Below are 16,632 nucleotides of genomic sequence, written 5' to 3' on the forward strand. Positions count from 1 at the left end.
GGTTTCCTCTGCGGAAAGGGCTAGAAGGGACGTGACTTCCCTCACTAGCATGTTGGGGAGGGGCGGGGTTCCACGCGCCCACCAGGCAGGGCTTCCTCTGCGGGAGGGGCGGAGCTTGATTTGGGGGCGGGACTTCCTCTGAGGGAAGGAGCAAGGCGGAGCTGCTCCCACGGGAGGACGGGGCTTCCTCCGAGGGCGGGGCGACGCTCGGCGGGCCTCCCGGCTCCCTCCACTGCGCATGGCACGTTGCGTACGTTCCTCCCAGCAACCGGCCCAGCGGCGGCGGGGCCACAAAACTGAGGAGGCGGAGCCGAGACGGGGTCGGTACTGCGCTCTGACGCCCCAGACCAGGTATCGGGTGGCTGGGCTGCCTGCTGCGCTTCCCGGGCCAGTCCCTCCCGCCCGGACTCCGAGGCCATTTTCTCCGGGGCCGGCCTCAGTGGCCATCCCAGCTCACCCTGGCGCTCCTCAGGCTCCCATTTAACCCGCGTCCTGGGTTCCCGCAGTGAGGGCTTACAGAGTGAGTGCAGAATAGACGTGGGCTTTGCCGGGGAAACGCTGGGAGTCGCCTTCCCTCCCCATACACCCGGCTCCTCCTGGCAGATGGGGAGCTGGGACCAGATGGATTTTTGTCGAACTCCAGCAAAGTAGCCGGACACCCTAGTGCTGACCTTTTTTGACCCCACCCCCATATCCAGCGGTGTTGGGTCCTCGGAAGGACGCAGGAGATATGGGTGATATGTGATTTGACCAAAACAAGGAGTTTTGTCTTTTTGCTTTTAATTGTCCCCAGCAGATTTGAGGCCAGACATGGCGGCAGGGAGTAAGCGCGACAGAATGGGAGTGGTTAAATAAAAGTGTCCATAATTTTAGGAAATAGGCAACTAACCTCTAAGCTCAACTTTCTGCTTAGATCCTAACATATTTTAACTTTAAAGATGTCTGACACCGAAATAATTCTGGTCCTTGAAAGGCAAGAAACCAAATTTGAGACTGGGGGTGTAACTCAGTGTCAGAGTGCTTGCCTAGCATTTGGTGAGAACCTGTAGTCCACATTACTAGTTCTACCCAAAAGAAGAAAGAATAAAAAAGCGAATTTGAGTCCTGCCGTGGTGGCTCACGCCTTTAAACCCAGCACTTGGGAGGCAGAGGCAGAGGCAGGCGGATCTGTGAGTTCAAGGCCAGCCTGGTCTTCATGGTGAGTTCCAGGACAGCTGGAGCTATAGGGAGACCCTGTCTCAAAAAGACCAAAAAAAGAAGCAAATTTGTATGGCCGGGTGTGATGGCACACACCTTAATCCCAGCACTTGGGAGGTGGAGGCGGGAGGCAGGCGGGTCTACATAGTGAGTTCCAGGACAGCTGGGGCTACAAGGAGACCCTGTCTCAAAAGACAAAAAAAAAGCGAATCTGCTTACCTGCCTCTGCCTCAATACAGGAACGTAATAATTTAGCGTTAGTTACTGTACTGGCCTAGTCAATCCTCTCTGCTCTTTAGGTTCTTAGAGGTATTTTGACTGAAAATCAGTGTTTATAGTTGTGACCTCAGACATGAAATTTAAAGAAATAGTGACAAAAATAGAATGAAAATTATAGTAAATAAATGCTCTAATCTGGTGATGTCTTCTAGTCATTCTGTTTTTACACCCAGTCTTGAAACTTCTTCCTAGATTAACCAAGAACAAGTTTTTAGAGCACAAGCTTTGGGATGGATTTAATCAGTCCTTTACCAAGTGCCTCTGAGACTTAGGGCATTAAACTTTGAGTCCACAACTGTAAAGAAAGAGTAATTCCTGTGAGTTGATGTCCATGAAGCATTTAGCACAGTGTCTAACAATGTAGTGATTTTTTTTTGTTGTTGTTATAAATGTTGGCTGCCTTTATTAGTTTTGCTATTGCTAATTTAACAGTCCTAGGAGCACAGTAGCTCTTTGGAGATACAACCATGAACAGTATTCATTCCATGTCTTCACAGAATCTCTGTGGTAATGGAAGAGGTAATGAGGCAATTAAGAGTGTGGCTGGGCAGCTGGGAAGATGGCTCAGTTAAGAGGGCTTGCTGCTGAAGCATGAGAACCTGAGTTCCGATCCCCAGCACCCACCTAAAAAGCTGTGTGTGGCCATGAGCCTGTGACAGGAGGGATAGTGGGGTTTGCTGACTGCCAGTCTATGTCCAGGTTTAGTCACCTTGTCTCAAGGGAATAAGCTAGAGCGTGATAAAGCAGGACACGGGATGTCCTTCCTCTAACCTCCCCGTGCATGTGAACAGGTACACACACAGACACAAATTGGAAGGTGTAAGAGTGCAGTAAGGAGGGGAAAGGTTAGGGGGAGCTTCCCATAGCATAATAATCCCCAGGGGATTACTGAGGGGACAACTCAAATTAGGTTGGGGACAAGAAGGGAAGCAGGGTTCCTTAGGCTCCAGGGTTTTTTGTTTTGTTTTGTTTTTTAAATAGGCTGTAGCTAAGGATGGTTTTAAATTCAAAAATCTTCCTGCCTCCTGTCTACTTCCTAAGTGTTGGGATTATAAGCATGACCTATCATGCTTGGCTCTGGATTTCTGTCACTCATAGCTTTAGCTCCTAGCCATCTTCAACCTTTTAAGCATCAATACTACTTTTGTAACCAGTTGCCACCCCTTCCCCCCGTAGATAACTCTTCTTAACATATTTTAAAACTTGAACTCAGCAGAGAGCAATAGAGGAAGACACCTAATGTTCTCTTGTGGCTTCCATACGTGCACCATGGGCATGCATACCCTACATGTACACACAATCAATGAATAAACAGATAAACTCAAACTTATCCTTCCACCAAAGCCACTTCCACCTCTGAGCTTTCCTGTTTCTGTCATTGACTCATTAGCATATTAATCTTTAAGAACACATACAGAAAATTAAATAATCATTTATAGACTGGACTCCCAGATAAGGTAGTAAGTCTCTGAAGTTTTCAGTCAGAGACTACAAAATCATATATCACGGGAGGATCAGAAGTTTAAAGTCATTCTCAGCTACATAGCAAGTTTTAGGTGAACTTGGTATAAGAGACACTGTCTAAAAACAAGACAAGAAATATTCTCCAAAGGGTAGAGGATGGGATAGACAACTTTTGATCTTGCTGCTTTATATATAGTTCCTTTTTTCTGGTCAGCTGCTCATCTGTTTCCTAATGCATCCAGTGCCACAGGCTCTTATCACCACTAAAGTTGTTTTCTAATCAGCATTCTTTTCTCTGGGTTATTTTTACTTCTCTTCCCCATTCCTTTACAGATTAACATTTCTTAGACTGTTCTTCCAAACAAGACTTTAAATGTTAGTTAATACCATGATCTACATAGTAGCAGCATTGCCACCTGGCAGTGTGTTAGAACTACCAGGCCCATTCTAGACCTTCTGAATTAAAGTCTGCATTTTAGCAGATCTCAAGGTGCTTTACATGCACCATAAAATGTCAGGCACACTGCTTAGACCACATGGTGTGTTTGTCTCCTTTCTATTCAGAACCTCCAGTGGCTTCCTACTCCCTGAAGAATAAAATCACACTCTAGCATGCAGTGGAAGCCTCCTGTTTATCCTCACATTCTTGGAGTTCTGTTTCTGTAGCTTTGGAGTGTATTCAAAGTTCTAACACACCTCTCCATGTTAGGTCAGTCATTTAACATTATTGAGTGTCTACTGTACGGCAGGCACCATTGTAGAAGCTGGGTACACCTGAGTCTAAGAGCAAACATTAAACAGTAGCTCACTGTTTCTAGCTTGGAATGTACATTTTCTTTAAGTCTTATTTGGTATTCCAGGTCCACTACCACTAAGTAATCTTTGGATCCATCCCCTGTACTAAAAAAAAAAGTCCTTTTTTATCCTGTCTCTCATAGTTTTGATATTTTTCATGTTTTGCATTTGTTCTATGTATTTCATGAAATTGTTTCATTTTCTTCAACCCACCATCTTCATGCTGTTTTTGGAAAGATTGTGTGTGTGTGTGTGTGTGTGTGTGTGTGTGTGTGTTCGTGTGTGCCTGGACTCTGAAAGCAGGCATCAGATCCCCTGGGGCCAGTTATGGGTGGCTTTGAGCTTCCAGTGTGGGTGATGAGAAAGAACTCTAGTCTCTTGGAAGGACAGCAGATGCTCTTCGTTTTGTTTAGACAAAGTCTTGCATAATACAGGCTATCCTGGAACTCATGCCAGTCTTTCTGCCATAGGAGTGAGGCATCACACCCAGCTCATGTCTAATTTGAACTAATTCCTTTCATGACATGCTTCATAGCTACCATCACCTTGATTTCTTCTCTTTTGAGCTAGTGTTTCAACATGTAATCCTGGCTGTACTTTGTAGTCCAGACTGGTCTTGAACTTGCAGCAATCCTGTCTTTGCCACCTCAGTACTGGGATTATAGATTTTTGACACCACTACTGACTGTCATCTTAATTTCTCTTCACTAGGCTCAACATTTTATTTATTTATTTATTTATTTATTTATTTTTTGGTCTTTTTGAGACAGGGTCTCCCTGTAGCCCTAGCTCTCCTGGAACTCACTATGTAGACCAGGCTGACCTAGATCCGCCTGCCTTTGCCTCCTGAGTGCTGGGATTAAAGGCGTGTGCGACCATGCCCAGCTAGGCTCAACATTCTTTAGCTCTCCTATCTTTGTCTTTGATTTTCTATATCATTTTGCTGCAGTGCATGTATCTGTAAAGATTTTCACTCAGTACATATGGGAAAGATAAAGGTAATGTTTTATTTTCTTTCTTTTTTTTTTTTTTTTTTGGTCAAGGTCTCTGTAGCCCCAGCTGGCCTGGAACTCACTATGGTAGAGGGCTGGCCTTGAACTTGAGATCCATGCCTGCCTCTGCCTCTGCCTCCTGAGTGCTGGGACTAAAGGCAGTTTCATGTCTGATAAATTGTTTTGCTCTTGCACTTTATTGGTAGTTCATGTGAGTATAGACCTAGGTTCCAGGAAAAAATTTTTTCAGTGCCTGTAGATTAGTGATTAGCATTGATTGCTCTGTCTCAGAGTAATCTTTTTCAGGAACTTGACTGTCTCGTTTCATTTCTTGTAGCATCTGTAATTTTTAAGAAGTGTGACACTGGAAGTGATGCATCTGGCCTGTTATCCCAGCACTTGGGATGCTGAGGCAGGACGATTCTGAGTTTGAGGCCAGCTTGAGCTGCATAGCAAGGTTCAGACCAGCCCTAGATACAAAGTGAAATCCTGTCTCAAAAAAGGAAAAAAACAAATGTAATACCAGTGTGATTGTTATTTCATTGTATCTGACATGTTTTCCTTCTTCTTTAATTCCCCCCCCCCCTTTTTTTTGGCTTCTTTCTAGGTTAGCTTGGGCTGGCTTTGAACACCATTATAGAGTCCAGGCTGGCTTCAAACTCACAATCCTGATTTAGCCTCCCCAGTGCTGGGATTAATAGATGTTTTTCACTGTACACTTTTGACCTTGTTTCTTATTATTTATTTTTTTATTTATTTTTGGTCTCTTTTTGAGACAGAGTCTCCCTATAGCCCCAGCTGACCCAGGACTTACTATGTAGACCAGGCTGGTCTTGAATTCACAGAAATCCACCTTCCTCTGCCTCCCAAGTGCAGAGTGCTGGGATTAAAGGTACGTGCTACCACACCCAGTTGACCTTGTTTCTAAATTAATTTTTTTGGGTCTAAATTTTTGTTTTGTCTTTGCCTTTCTCACACTGTGTTTCATGTAGTAGAGGCTTGCATTAAAATACTGTGTAGCCAAATATGACCTTGAACTCCTGATCCTCCTGCCTCTATCCTCCAAGTGTTAGCATGCAGCACCACACCCATCTTAATTTTATTTTATTTTATTTTTCTTTCTCTCTCTGGTAGAGTCCTTCCTTAGACTCTTCTAAGTACACAATCATGTTGTCAGTAAATAGTTTTACATTTTTAGCCAGTTGTAGTGGGTATGCTTATAATCCCAGCACTTGGGAGGCTAAATCAGGATTGTGAGTTTGAAGCCAGCCTGGACTCTATAATAGGACCTTGTCTCAAATAAAACAAGAAGAGAAAACTGAGCATGGTGCTTCATGTCCATAATCTCAGCACTTAGGAGACAGAAGCAAGAGAATCAGAAATTCAAGGTCATTTCTGCTATATGTTTGGTTAAAGGTCATCCTAGGCTACATTGGAACCCTGTCTCAAAAAAGAAGGGGAAAAAAAGAATGGGAGGGGTCCAGCTTGGTGGTGTACACCTATAATCCCAACTCTTGGGAGGCAGAGGCAAGCAGATCTCTGAGTTTGAGGTTAGCCTGGTCTACATAGTGAGTTTCATGTCACCCAGGGCTACATAGTGAGACCTTATCTGAAAACAAACAAAAACACAAAGTAGAGTTTTACACTTTCCGTTCCACTTGCCGTTTTGCACATGAGTGATGTGTCGAAGTGGGGGCTTTGCTTTTTTTTTTGGTCTTTTTGAATCAGGGTCTCCCTGTAGCCTCAGCTGTCCTGGAACTCACTATGTAGACCAGGCTGGCTTTGAACTCACAGAGATCTGCCTGCCTCTGCCTCCCAAGTGCTGGGACTACAGGTGTGTGCCACCATGCCCAACTTCTGCTTCTGTTTTTAAAGGAAACTCATTCACTGTTCACTATTAGTATATGTGAACTGAAGCTTTTGTACTTAACGTTTGCCAAGTTGAAGAAGTTTCCTTCTGTTTCTCCCTCACCCCCGCTTCTCCTCTACCTTGCCTGTTTTACTCCCCTCCTTTCCTCAAATCAATTTTGCTATGCATGTAGCCCAAGCTGGCCCTCAATTCTCTAGCCTCCTGAGTCGAATGTCAGATCGTAGAAGACGTTAATGAATACATACTGGAGAGAAATCCTACAGATGTGAAGAATGTGGCAAGACCTTTAGTGAAATGTCAAATCTTAGTGTACATCAAAGAATACATAGTGGAGAGAAACCCTATGGATGTGAAGCATGTGGCAAGTCCTTTAGTTGGGTGTCACATCTTCTTCTAGCACGTCAGCAAATACATAGTGGAGAGGAGCCCTACAAATGTGAAGAATGTGCCAAGGCCTTTACTCATATGTCAACATTTCAATTATATCAGCGAATGCATACAGGAGAGAAACCCTACAAATGTGAAGAATGTGGAAAGTCCTTCAGTTATGTGTCACATCTTAGAGCATATCAGCAAATACATACTGGAGAGAAACCCTACAGATGTGAAGAATGTGGCAAGTCCTTTAGTGAAATGTCAATTCTTAGAGAGCATCAGCAAATACATAGTAGAGAGAAGCCCTACAGATGTGAAGAATATGCCAAGACCTTTACTCATATGTCAACATTTCAATTATATCAGCAGATGCATACTGGAGAAAAAACCTACAGATGTGAAGAATGTGGCAAGTCCTTTAGTCTAATGTCAGATCTTAGAAGCTATCACCTGATATATACAGGATAAAAACCCTACAAATGTGAAGAATGTGGAAAATGTGTCACATCTTAGAGCACATCAGCAAATATATACTGGAGAGAAACCCCACAGATGTGAATATGGCAAGTCCTTTACGGTGAGCTCAACTTATAAGACATAAGAGAATTCATGTTGGAGAGAATCCCTACAAATGTGAAGAATGTAAGAAGTCCTTTAAAAATATGTCTCATCTCAGAGTACATGTAATTCATACTTGAGAGAAACCCTACAAATGTGAAGCATGTGACAAGTCCTTTAGTTGTATGTCAGAGTTAATATTTCATTAGAGAATTCATACTGGAAAGTAACCATTCTGATGAGAAGAATGTGACAAACCAAGAGCTCAGCACATAGAAGACTCCAGAAAATTCATACTGGAGAGAAACCCCACAAATGAAAAGGGTTTGAGAAATCTATCATTTGTATTTCAACTCTTAGAGAACATCAAATAATTTACAATAAACCTAGAAATTGCAATGTAAGGAATGTGGCAATTCCTTTAATTATATGTCAAATGGTAGCACTTATGGGCGTGCGGGTTTCGCGGAGCGCCAGCTGCTGGCTGTGGCACCGGTCTCCCTCGCGCCGCTGGGGGGACATGGGGCGGGTCACGCACCACGTCTGCTGAGACTGTCCGCTACCGGGCCTGGAGGCTCTCGAGGACCGCTGTCAGCTACCCGGTCGGGTTCTGTCCCAGTCTACTGAGCACTCCCTCTGGGTTTGAGATTCATCAGCTGCCAAGTCACGAGGGGAGGTGCGGGACGCGGGCCGGCGAAAGCAGGGTCTTCGTGGGTCGATGACGGAAGGATAGCCCCCCCCCCAGACTGGATCACAGGATTTAGTGTTACAGCTTCAGACAAGTGACTCAGCTCAGATCTCAGTGATTCAGCTCCAGCTTTATTGGGGTAAAACTAGTATTATTTATAGCATGGAGACAGTAGAAAAAGCCTTAGCTGATAGGTGCTCCTGGAATGCTTCATTTACATAGGGCGGTGGGCTTCTATCAGGCTATCAGACAATGCCTGATTAAAACCTGGTAGTTTCTGTGCCGGAGGGCATGTATCTGTGACGGGCATTTCAAGAGTAAGTCAGGGAGGAGAGCAGAAGGCGCCCCGCTGAGAAGGGGAGTCTCCCCATTTGCGCCGAGCCGGCTTGTGGCTATCCGGACATGGGGAGACTGCTACCCTAAACAGCAGGGGTCCCCAACAAGCACTTATCAAAAACTCATACTAAAGAGATAGTTTACAGTTGCTCAGACTGTGGTACATCCTTGCCCTGGGCTCAATCCTTAGAATACAGAATAGATTCCATATTAGAGGGATATGTCTAAAAGTCTGGGAGATATTCAAACACTTATCTATAGTACAAAACTTCATAATGTAGTGAAGGAAAACTTTACAAAATTGCTAATCAAAATTTATTTTTGGTTCATAAGTGTGAGAAAATAGAAACACAAAGAATGTGAAAAAGCCTTCACTTTCCAATCCAATTGTGTTGAATATCACAAAATCTTTATGTATGGAAAATCATGTCAACCACCATTTACAAATGGCTCCTGGTCCCAGGAAATATCAGAGATTTCATAATGAACAGGAACCTCACAAAACTCAAAGATGAATACCTCATTATTTACTGTCAATACACTGTGTGAATAAAGCACCGAATTATCAATGAGTTGACACATACTCTCTAAATAGCATGTGAATATGTGAAAATGTTAATACATATAGGAAACTTGGAAAATCCTAAAGTATATGAAGTAACTATCTTAAGTTGCATATGAAAGGGGGAAAATATCCAAATATCTTTTTTTTTTGACCTTTTTTTTTGAAACAGGGTCTCTCTGTAGCCCCAGCTGGCCTGGAATTCACTATGTAGACCAGGCTGGCCTTGAATTCACAGAGATCCGCCTGCCTCTGTCTCCCGAGTGCTGAGATCAAAGGCATGCGCCACCACACCTGGCTATCCAAATACTTTTTTAGCAGTGGAATTCCATAATAAGTACATTCCCTATAACATGACAGGCTAGAGTATTACAGAAAATTTTTTAAAAATTATGTTATTTCTATATTTTCATCAAATGGTATATATTTTGATAGGCATAACTTTTTTTTCTTTTTGTCTTTTTGAGACAGGGTCTCCCTGCAGCCCCAACTGTCCTGGAACTCACTATGTAGACCAGGCTGGCCTTGAACTCACAGAGATCTGCCTGCCTCTGCCTCCCAAGTGCTGGGATTACAGGCATACGCCACCATGCCCGGCAGGCATAACTGTTCTATTTAGAAACATTTGTTATCAAAATTGGAGCTTTTTGAAGCCATAGGCTAGTCTGACCTTCAGCTACATTTATATTTTCATTGGGTATGATGGCTCATCGCTGTAATTCCAGGACTAAGGAGGGAGAGGCAGGCAGATCTCTGTGAGTTCAATGCCAGGCTGCTGTACATTGTGAGTTTAAGGTCACCTGGGTCTACAGGGAGACCCTGTCTTAAAAGAAAAAAGACCCCCACAAAATTAATATTTTCTAATTTATAAAGGATATTATGAAAATTTATAGCAATTTTTGACTCAGTTGAAGGGATCTATTTTCCTTCAATGCATTAGCAATGTTTTATTAGTTCCAATTGTTCCTTGAATAATTAATGGACAAGGAAAATTTGTCACAGTAGATGTAATTTTTTTTTTATGAGTGAGAATGCATCAAAATGTATCATAGTATGTTATATGTTTGGCTATTTCTACCATAGGAAAAGAAAATGAGAATCCTGAGTAGCCAAAAGCAATCATTTTCTATGACCCACGGGTGAGAATAATCTGTAAAGTATATTAATTTAGTGCTGAATAACACAATAGAAAGAGTGGTTAGATGTTTTCAGTAATACTTGATGTGGTAAAAACAATAAACCAGAGGGGGGGGGAAATAGTGCTTCAACATGTCTGACTCTGAGCTTCTAGAATTTAAAATTTCAGAATGTACTTGACCAAATTATAGCCAATTTTATTGTCATTTAACCTTTCTTGAAACAAGTATTTAGAAACTAGCAACTAACAGGTCTGGTATGGTATCTCGAATGGTAGAGCTATAGTATGTTTTTGTTCATCGAAAGCTTTTTCCTGGTCTGGATGTGTTACTTAGTAGAATGCTTACCCAACATGCATGAAGCCCTGAGTTCCATCTCAGCAGCACATAAATCAGGTGTGGTAGTGCTTACCTATAGTTCTAGCACTCAGGATATAGAGACAGGAATTTCAGAAGTTGAGGGTCATCCTTGGCTATTTAGTGAGTTGGAGGCCTGCCTCAGCTATATGAAACCTCAAAAAAAAAAACAAAAACCTTTTCTATATAAAGAAATTCTATTAACTTCCATCTGTTTCTGTTTCCTTTTAGGTTTAAGTTTTTAAAATTGAAGTAAGTCCACACATTAGGAGCTCATGTCTTTCCTTGTAAGTAAACCAGAGCGGATTAGGGTGAGTGTTTCCATTCTTTGTATTTACTGTTTTTCTTTTCTGAAAAGTAAAGTATTGGGGCATGTATTGTAGGCAGTTTGTATTTGTATGACACTCAGAATTGGTCAAAAGTGAGGGGTATGTGCAGCCTCCACTACTGAGAAAAGAACTTGTAGACAGGGCTGACCAGAAACACAAAATGCGTACTGGCTGCCTGTGAAAAACCAATAGTAAGGATTGCTTATTTTATGAATTAATCAGTCATATATTAAACGAGTTAATTAATGATTTTTTTTTAGTATAGCTGTGTAGCTGGTAATGATTTTCTTACGTCCTGTTTTTCATTGATTTATGTAATTTTTAAATCCATATCAAATTGTAGTTACTAGGATACTTTTTCCTATCAAGGCAGCTGTAAAACCACAGTAGAAGCCACCCATGGATTGATATCTCAGGTTATTAAGGATAAACTGTTTAATCAAATTAACGTTGCTTAAGTTACCACTGAGTACTTTTTCCTGAAAGCTGGCATGTGAAAAAAAAGCTCAAATAACACTTTCAAAACGAGGTACCAAAAATCTTGATTAGAAGAATAAGGTGCTCTGCAGTGTCCTGGATATTAACATGCTTTAATAAAATTTTCTAAAGTGGAAAAAAATAATTATCAAGCTGGGCGTGGTGGCACATGCCTTTAATCCCAACACTTGGGAAGCAGATGCAGGAGGATCTCTGTGTTCAAGGCCAGCCTGGTCTACATAGTTCCAGGCCAGCTGGGTCTACAGGGAGACCCTGTCTCAAAAAGACCAAAAAAAAAAAAAAGAAAAAGAAAATTTCTTACCAGTCTGGTAAGATGGCTCAACAGGTAAAGGTGCTTGCTGCCAAGCCTTATGACCTGAGTTGGATCCCTAAGACCCATATGGTAGAGGGAGAAGACTGACTCTCACAAGTTGTCCTCTGATATCCACACATGCACCATCACACCCACACCCACACTCACACCCAAACATACACGCATGCATACATGCTCAAAATAAGATGCAAAAAAAAATTCACCAGGCGTGGTGTTGCACACCTTTAATCCCAGCACTTGGGAGGCAGAGACAGGCAGATCTTTGTGAGTTCAAGGCCAGCCTGGTCTACATAGTGAGTTCCAGGACAGCTGGGGCTACGGGGAGACCCTGTCTCAAAAAGACAAAAAAAAAAAAAAGCCAAAATGACCTTAAGAACAAATACTTGACTTAGCTTCTTTATAAGCTCCAATGATTTCATTAAAAAGTATCTTGTAGGGGCTGGAGAGATGGCTCAGCAGTTAAGAACACTGACTGATTCTTGCAGAAGATCTGGGTTTGAATCCCAGCACCCATATGGCAGCTAACAACTGTCTGTAACTCCAATTCCAAGGGATCTGACCGCTTCTTCTGTCCTCCGCGGGCATTGCATGACATGGGTGCACTTACCTACTTGCAGGCATAACACTCATACACATAAAATAAAAATAATAAATAAAATATTTTTTTAAAAATGTATCTTGTGGGCTAGCAAAATGGCTCAGTGGGTAAAAGCACTTGTCACCAAGTCTGATGACCTGAGTTTGATCCCAGAGATCTATATATTGGAAGGAGAGAATTGATTCCCACATGTTGTCCTCTGACTTCCACGTGTGCATCTCCTCAACAAAAAATAAGTAAATGTAATAGATTTAAAAAATAGATCTTATTGGGGCTGGAGAGATGGCTCAGTGGTTAAGAACACTGGTTGTTCTTGCAGAAGACCCAGGTTCAAATCCCAGCACCCACATGGCAGCTAACAACTGTCAGTAACTCCAGTCCCAAGGGATTCAACAGCCTCTTTTGATCTCCACGGGCATTGCACGACATGGGTGCACTTACCTACATGCAGGCAATACATGCATACACATAAAATAAAAATAAAAAATAAAATTTTTAGCTGGGTATGGTGGTGCACGCCTGTAGTCCCAGCACTTGGGAGGCAGAGGCAGGCGGATCTCTGTGAGTTCAAGGCCAGCCTGGTCTACATAGTGAGTTCCAGGACAGCTGGGGCTACAGGAAGACCCTGCTTCAAAAAGACCATAAACAAACAAACAAACAAACAAATAAATAAATAAATAAATATTTTAAAAAATAGGTCTTATTTTGTTTATTATCAAGTATTTAATTTCTAAATGCAATAGTGATTATTTAAAGATTTAACAGCATTTTAGTGCTATGAGACATGAGTTTACCACTTTCAAATAAAGTACAAATACTTTATGATATAGTGCATAGAAGTTTTTACATGAAGTTTATTTGGGTTTTTTTTAATTTAGGGAAAAATTGTTATAGAAAAGGACAAGGAATGATGTTAGAATTTCAGTTCACAATGCATATTTTTAATCTTTTTCCTTATGTTTATATATTAAAAAAAAACAAGTTATATTGTTTAAAACAAACCAGTGTTAATTAAAAAGAAAAAGTGAATCTCTCCTTAGCCTGAACTGTGCTCAGTGGAAAGAATACCTCCATGCCAAATTTTACCACCAGTCATTAAGTGAAACAATGTGAATTCCATTGCTTTTAAATATGAGCTACTTTCCTGTTTTAACCTGGACTGATTCAGGTGAAACCAGACCACCGATTAGTATAGTGGAAATCTAACACCCATTTGAAATAGACTGATGAGGTGAACTGTACATGGATACTACTGGTTTGGTCCTTGTGAACTTGATGGAAAGTAAGTCTTCAAAAATCCTTGTGGTTGTCACTTCAGCAGCACATACCCAGACTAAGGTGACACAGAGAAGATTAGTATGCCCTCTGAGTAAGAATCACATGCAAGTTTTTGAAATATTCTATATTTTTATATGTAAGACGTGAATGTAGAAGGGGAACCAGTGGGACAAGAAGAGGGTATTGGGACAGTGAATAAGATCAAAGTATGTGACATACATGTAGCAGAATGTCACAGTGAAACCCATCTTGTACAGTGGAGAAATACTAATTTTTAAAAAGAGGCAGGCACAGGACCAACTTATCTGTAGTTCAGCACTCAGGGAGCTGAGGCAGGAGACTTGCTGAGAGTTTGAGACCAGCCTAGGCTACAGAGCATGACCTTGTCTCAAAATGATAAAAACAAAACAGAAGAAAGACCTGTGGAGGTGTGTTAAAACTCCTTTATTCCTGTTTTCTAAGTGTTGAATTCTAATAATATTTTTCAAATAGGCATTAAATCTGTAAAGGCTAGCCACTGGAATAAATAAGCTGGAATGTAAAGATAGACTTTGTATATAGGAAAGAAAAGGAAAGTTTCATGAATAGGGTCGGTCCCATGTATTTCTCTATCTCATTTAAGTACCAGTCATCATTTTGCCTAAGATTAAAGACTGAAAAAGGAATTAAGCTATTGTCTTTAGCTAATTTCAAGACTCTTTTCAGCTTTTCCATGGAATTAGATCCTAGCTGTATTACTTTTGCTTTTATTTTTGTGGGGATTTGTGATGTTGTCTGTCTAAAGGCTGATAGCTAATTTATTCTGGCTTGGAAGATATACTAATTCTCTTTGGGGTTTTCCTCTTTAGCGGTGGGTCTCGGAAAAGTTCATTGTTGAGGGCTTAAGAGATTTGGAACTATTTGGAGGTAAGTACAGTGTGGCACTTAGCCACCATTTCAGGAAAAATATCACTATTCTTTTGTTGACTAGATGAGTATAGAAATGAGCAGTTTGAAGAGTAACTGTAAACTGTAGTTATTAGAGTCACTTGTGAATTTGTGGTGTAACCTAGCAGTTGTCCGTGGCCCATCCTGATTATTAGAAAGCCAGTACCATGTTTACTTAAGGTATATTTGTTTCTTCTAAGAATTTGTCCAGTTGAAATACATATTGTTAAATGAAAATAACTTCAAAGATCTCTAAGGAAGGCCTGGTGGCAACAGCCTATAAACCTAGCTACTTGGGAGGCTGAGGCAGGAGCATTACAAGTTCAAGGCCTGCTGTAACTACAGAGTAAGTTCAAGACCATCTTGGGCAATTTACTGATACCATGTCTCAAATTGCAAAGAAGGGATTAGAGGGATGGCTCAGCAGTTAAGAGCACTTGCTGCTCTTTCAGACGACCAGGGTTCAGTTCCCAGCACCCACACAGTGCATCACAACTACCTGTAGCTCCAGTTCTAGGGGATCTGATGCCCTCTTCTGACCTTCACAGGCACCAGGCACATACAGGGTATGGTGACATACATGCAGGCAAAACATCCATACACATAAATAAAAATAAATAAATTTGAAAAAAAAACAAAGCAAAAGGACTGCTGGGAGCATAGCTCAGTGGTAGAGCATTTGCCTGGAACTCGGGATTCAAGCTCTAGTACTACACACACTAAAATAATGATTTTAAAAAGTGAAATAATAAGCTGGGTGTGGTGGCGCACACCTTTAATCCCAGCACTCAGGAGGCAGAGGCAGGCAGATCTCCATGATTCGAGGCCACCTGGTCTACATACAGAGTTCCAGGTCAGCTGGGGCTACAGGGAGACGCTATCACAGACAAAAAAAAAAAAAGTTGTACATTAAAGCTGGGCAGGGCGGTGCATGCCTTTAATCCCAGCACTCAAAAGACAGAGGCAGGGCCATCTCTGAGATTGAGGCCAGCCTGTGCTATGTAACTAATTCCAGGCCAGCTCGGACTTAAATAGAGCTGGACATAGTGATGTCCGCCTTTAATCCCAGCACTTAGGGAGGCAGAGATCAAGGCTAGCCTGGTCCACATAGCAAGTTCCAGGCCAACTGGGCTATAGGGAGATCCTAATGCAGGAAAAAGAAATTAAGCCTTGGCAATGATAGAAATTGATTTATAGGGCTGGAGAGATGGCTCAGCAGTTAAGAACACTGGTTGTTCTTGCAGAAGACCCAGGTTTGAATCCCAGCACCCACATGGCAGCTAACAACTATCTGTAACTCCAGTCCCAAGGGATCCAACAGCCTCTTCTGACCTCTGTGGGCATTGCATGACATGGATGCACTTACCTATATGCAGGGTAATACACGCATACACATAAAATAAGAAAAAAAAAAAGAAATTGACTTATAAAGCTGGGCATGGTGGCGCATACCTTTAATCCCAGCACTCAAGAAGCAGAGGCAGGTGGATCTCTGAGTTCAAGGCCATCCTGGTCTACATAGTGAGTTCTAGGCCAGCTGGGGCTACAAGGAGATCCTGTCTCAAAAAAAAAAAAAAAAAAAAAAGGAAGAAATTGATTTATAAGTTCAGTTTAGTGAATTATTCACAAATATCCCAGTATATGTAACTTAAATCAATGGATTCTTTTATTCATTTCCTGATTATAGGATCTCTGGCTTTTTATTGTTGTTGTTTTGGAGTTTTATGAGACAAAGTCCCCCTGTAGTCCCAGCTGGCCTGGAACTTGCTATGTAAACTAGGCTGGGCTTGATCTCACAGAGATCCATCTGCCTCTGCCTCCTGCATGCTGGGATTAAGGTTGTACATCATCCCACCGTGCTGACTTTTGACAGTATCCTAGTCTGTGGTCTGAGGAAGGTAAAGAGGTTATTATATGTGTTGTTACAGCTTGGCAAAGCCAATAATGCCAAGTCTTAATACTATTTGGAATTTGCCTTCTATTATGAAAGATTGAACTATATTTCATTTAACTACCACTCGGCTTCTTACCTTTGACTGATTTTCATAAGCAGCTGCTGCTGTTTGTATGGCAGCATACA

General features: G+C 41.7%; 1 protein-coding gene and 1 non-coding gene across 10 annotated transcripts in view; both read left to right on the top strand.

Annotated features, from left to right (window-relative positions):
- Window positions 1-202: 202 nt before the first annotated feature.
- Window positions 203-16,632, top strand: part of Strada (STE20 related adaptor alpha) — a 36,416-nt gene continuing 19,986 nt past the window's right edge. The window contains exons 1-3 of one of the 9 annotated variants that reach the window (XM_008846591.3): window positions 203-351; window positions 10,841-10,920; window positions 14,474-14,531. In XM_008846591.3, the coding sequence (XP_008844813.1) occupies window positions 10,885-10,920; window positions 14,474-14,531 (94 nt within the window). In that variant the 5' untranslated portion in view covers window positions 203-351; window positions 10,841-10,884. The other 8 variants (XM_029570148.1, XM_029570147.1, XM_008846593.3 and 5 more) reach the window with 8 other exon arrangements.
- On the top strand, window positions 13,653-13,757 carry LOC115072610. Its single transcript, XR_003851650.1, has one exon. It is a non-coding gene; the product is annotated as a U6 spliceosomal RNA (small nuclear RNA).

Source organism: Nannospalax galili, unplaced genomic scaffold, assembly GCF_000622305.1.
Source record: "Nannospalax galili isolate Female #2095 unplaced genomic scaffold, S.galili_v1.0 scaffold1023, whole genome shotgun sequence".
Lineage (NCBI taxonomy): Eukaryota > Metazoa > Chordata > Mammalia > Rodentia > Spalacidae > Nannospalax > Nannospalax galili.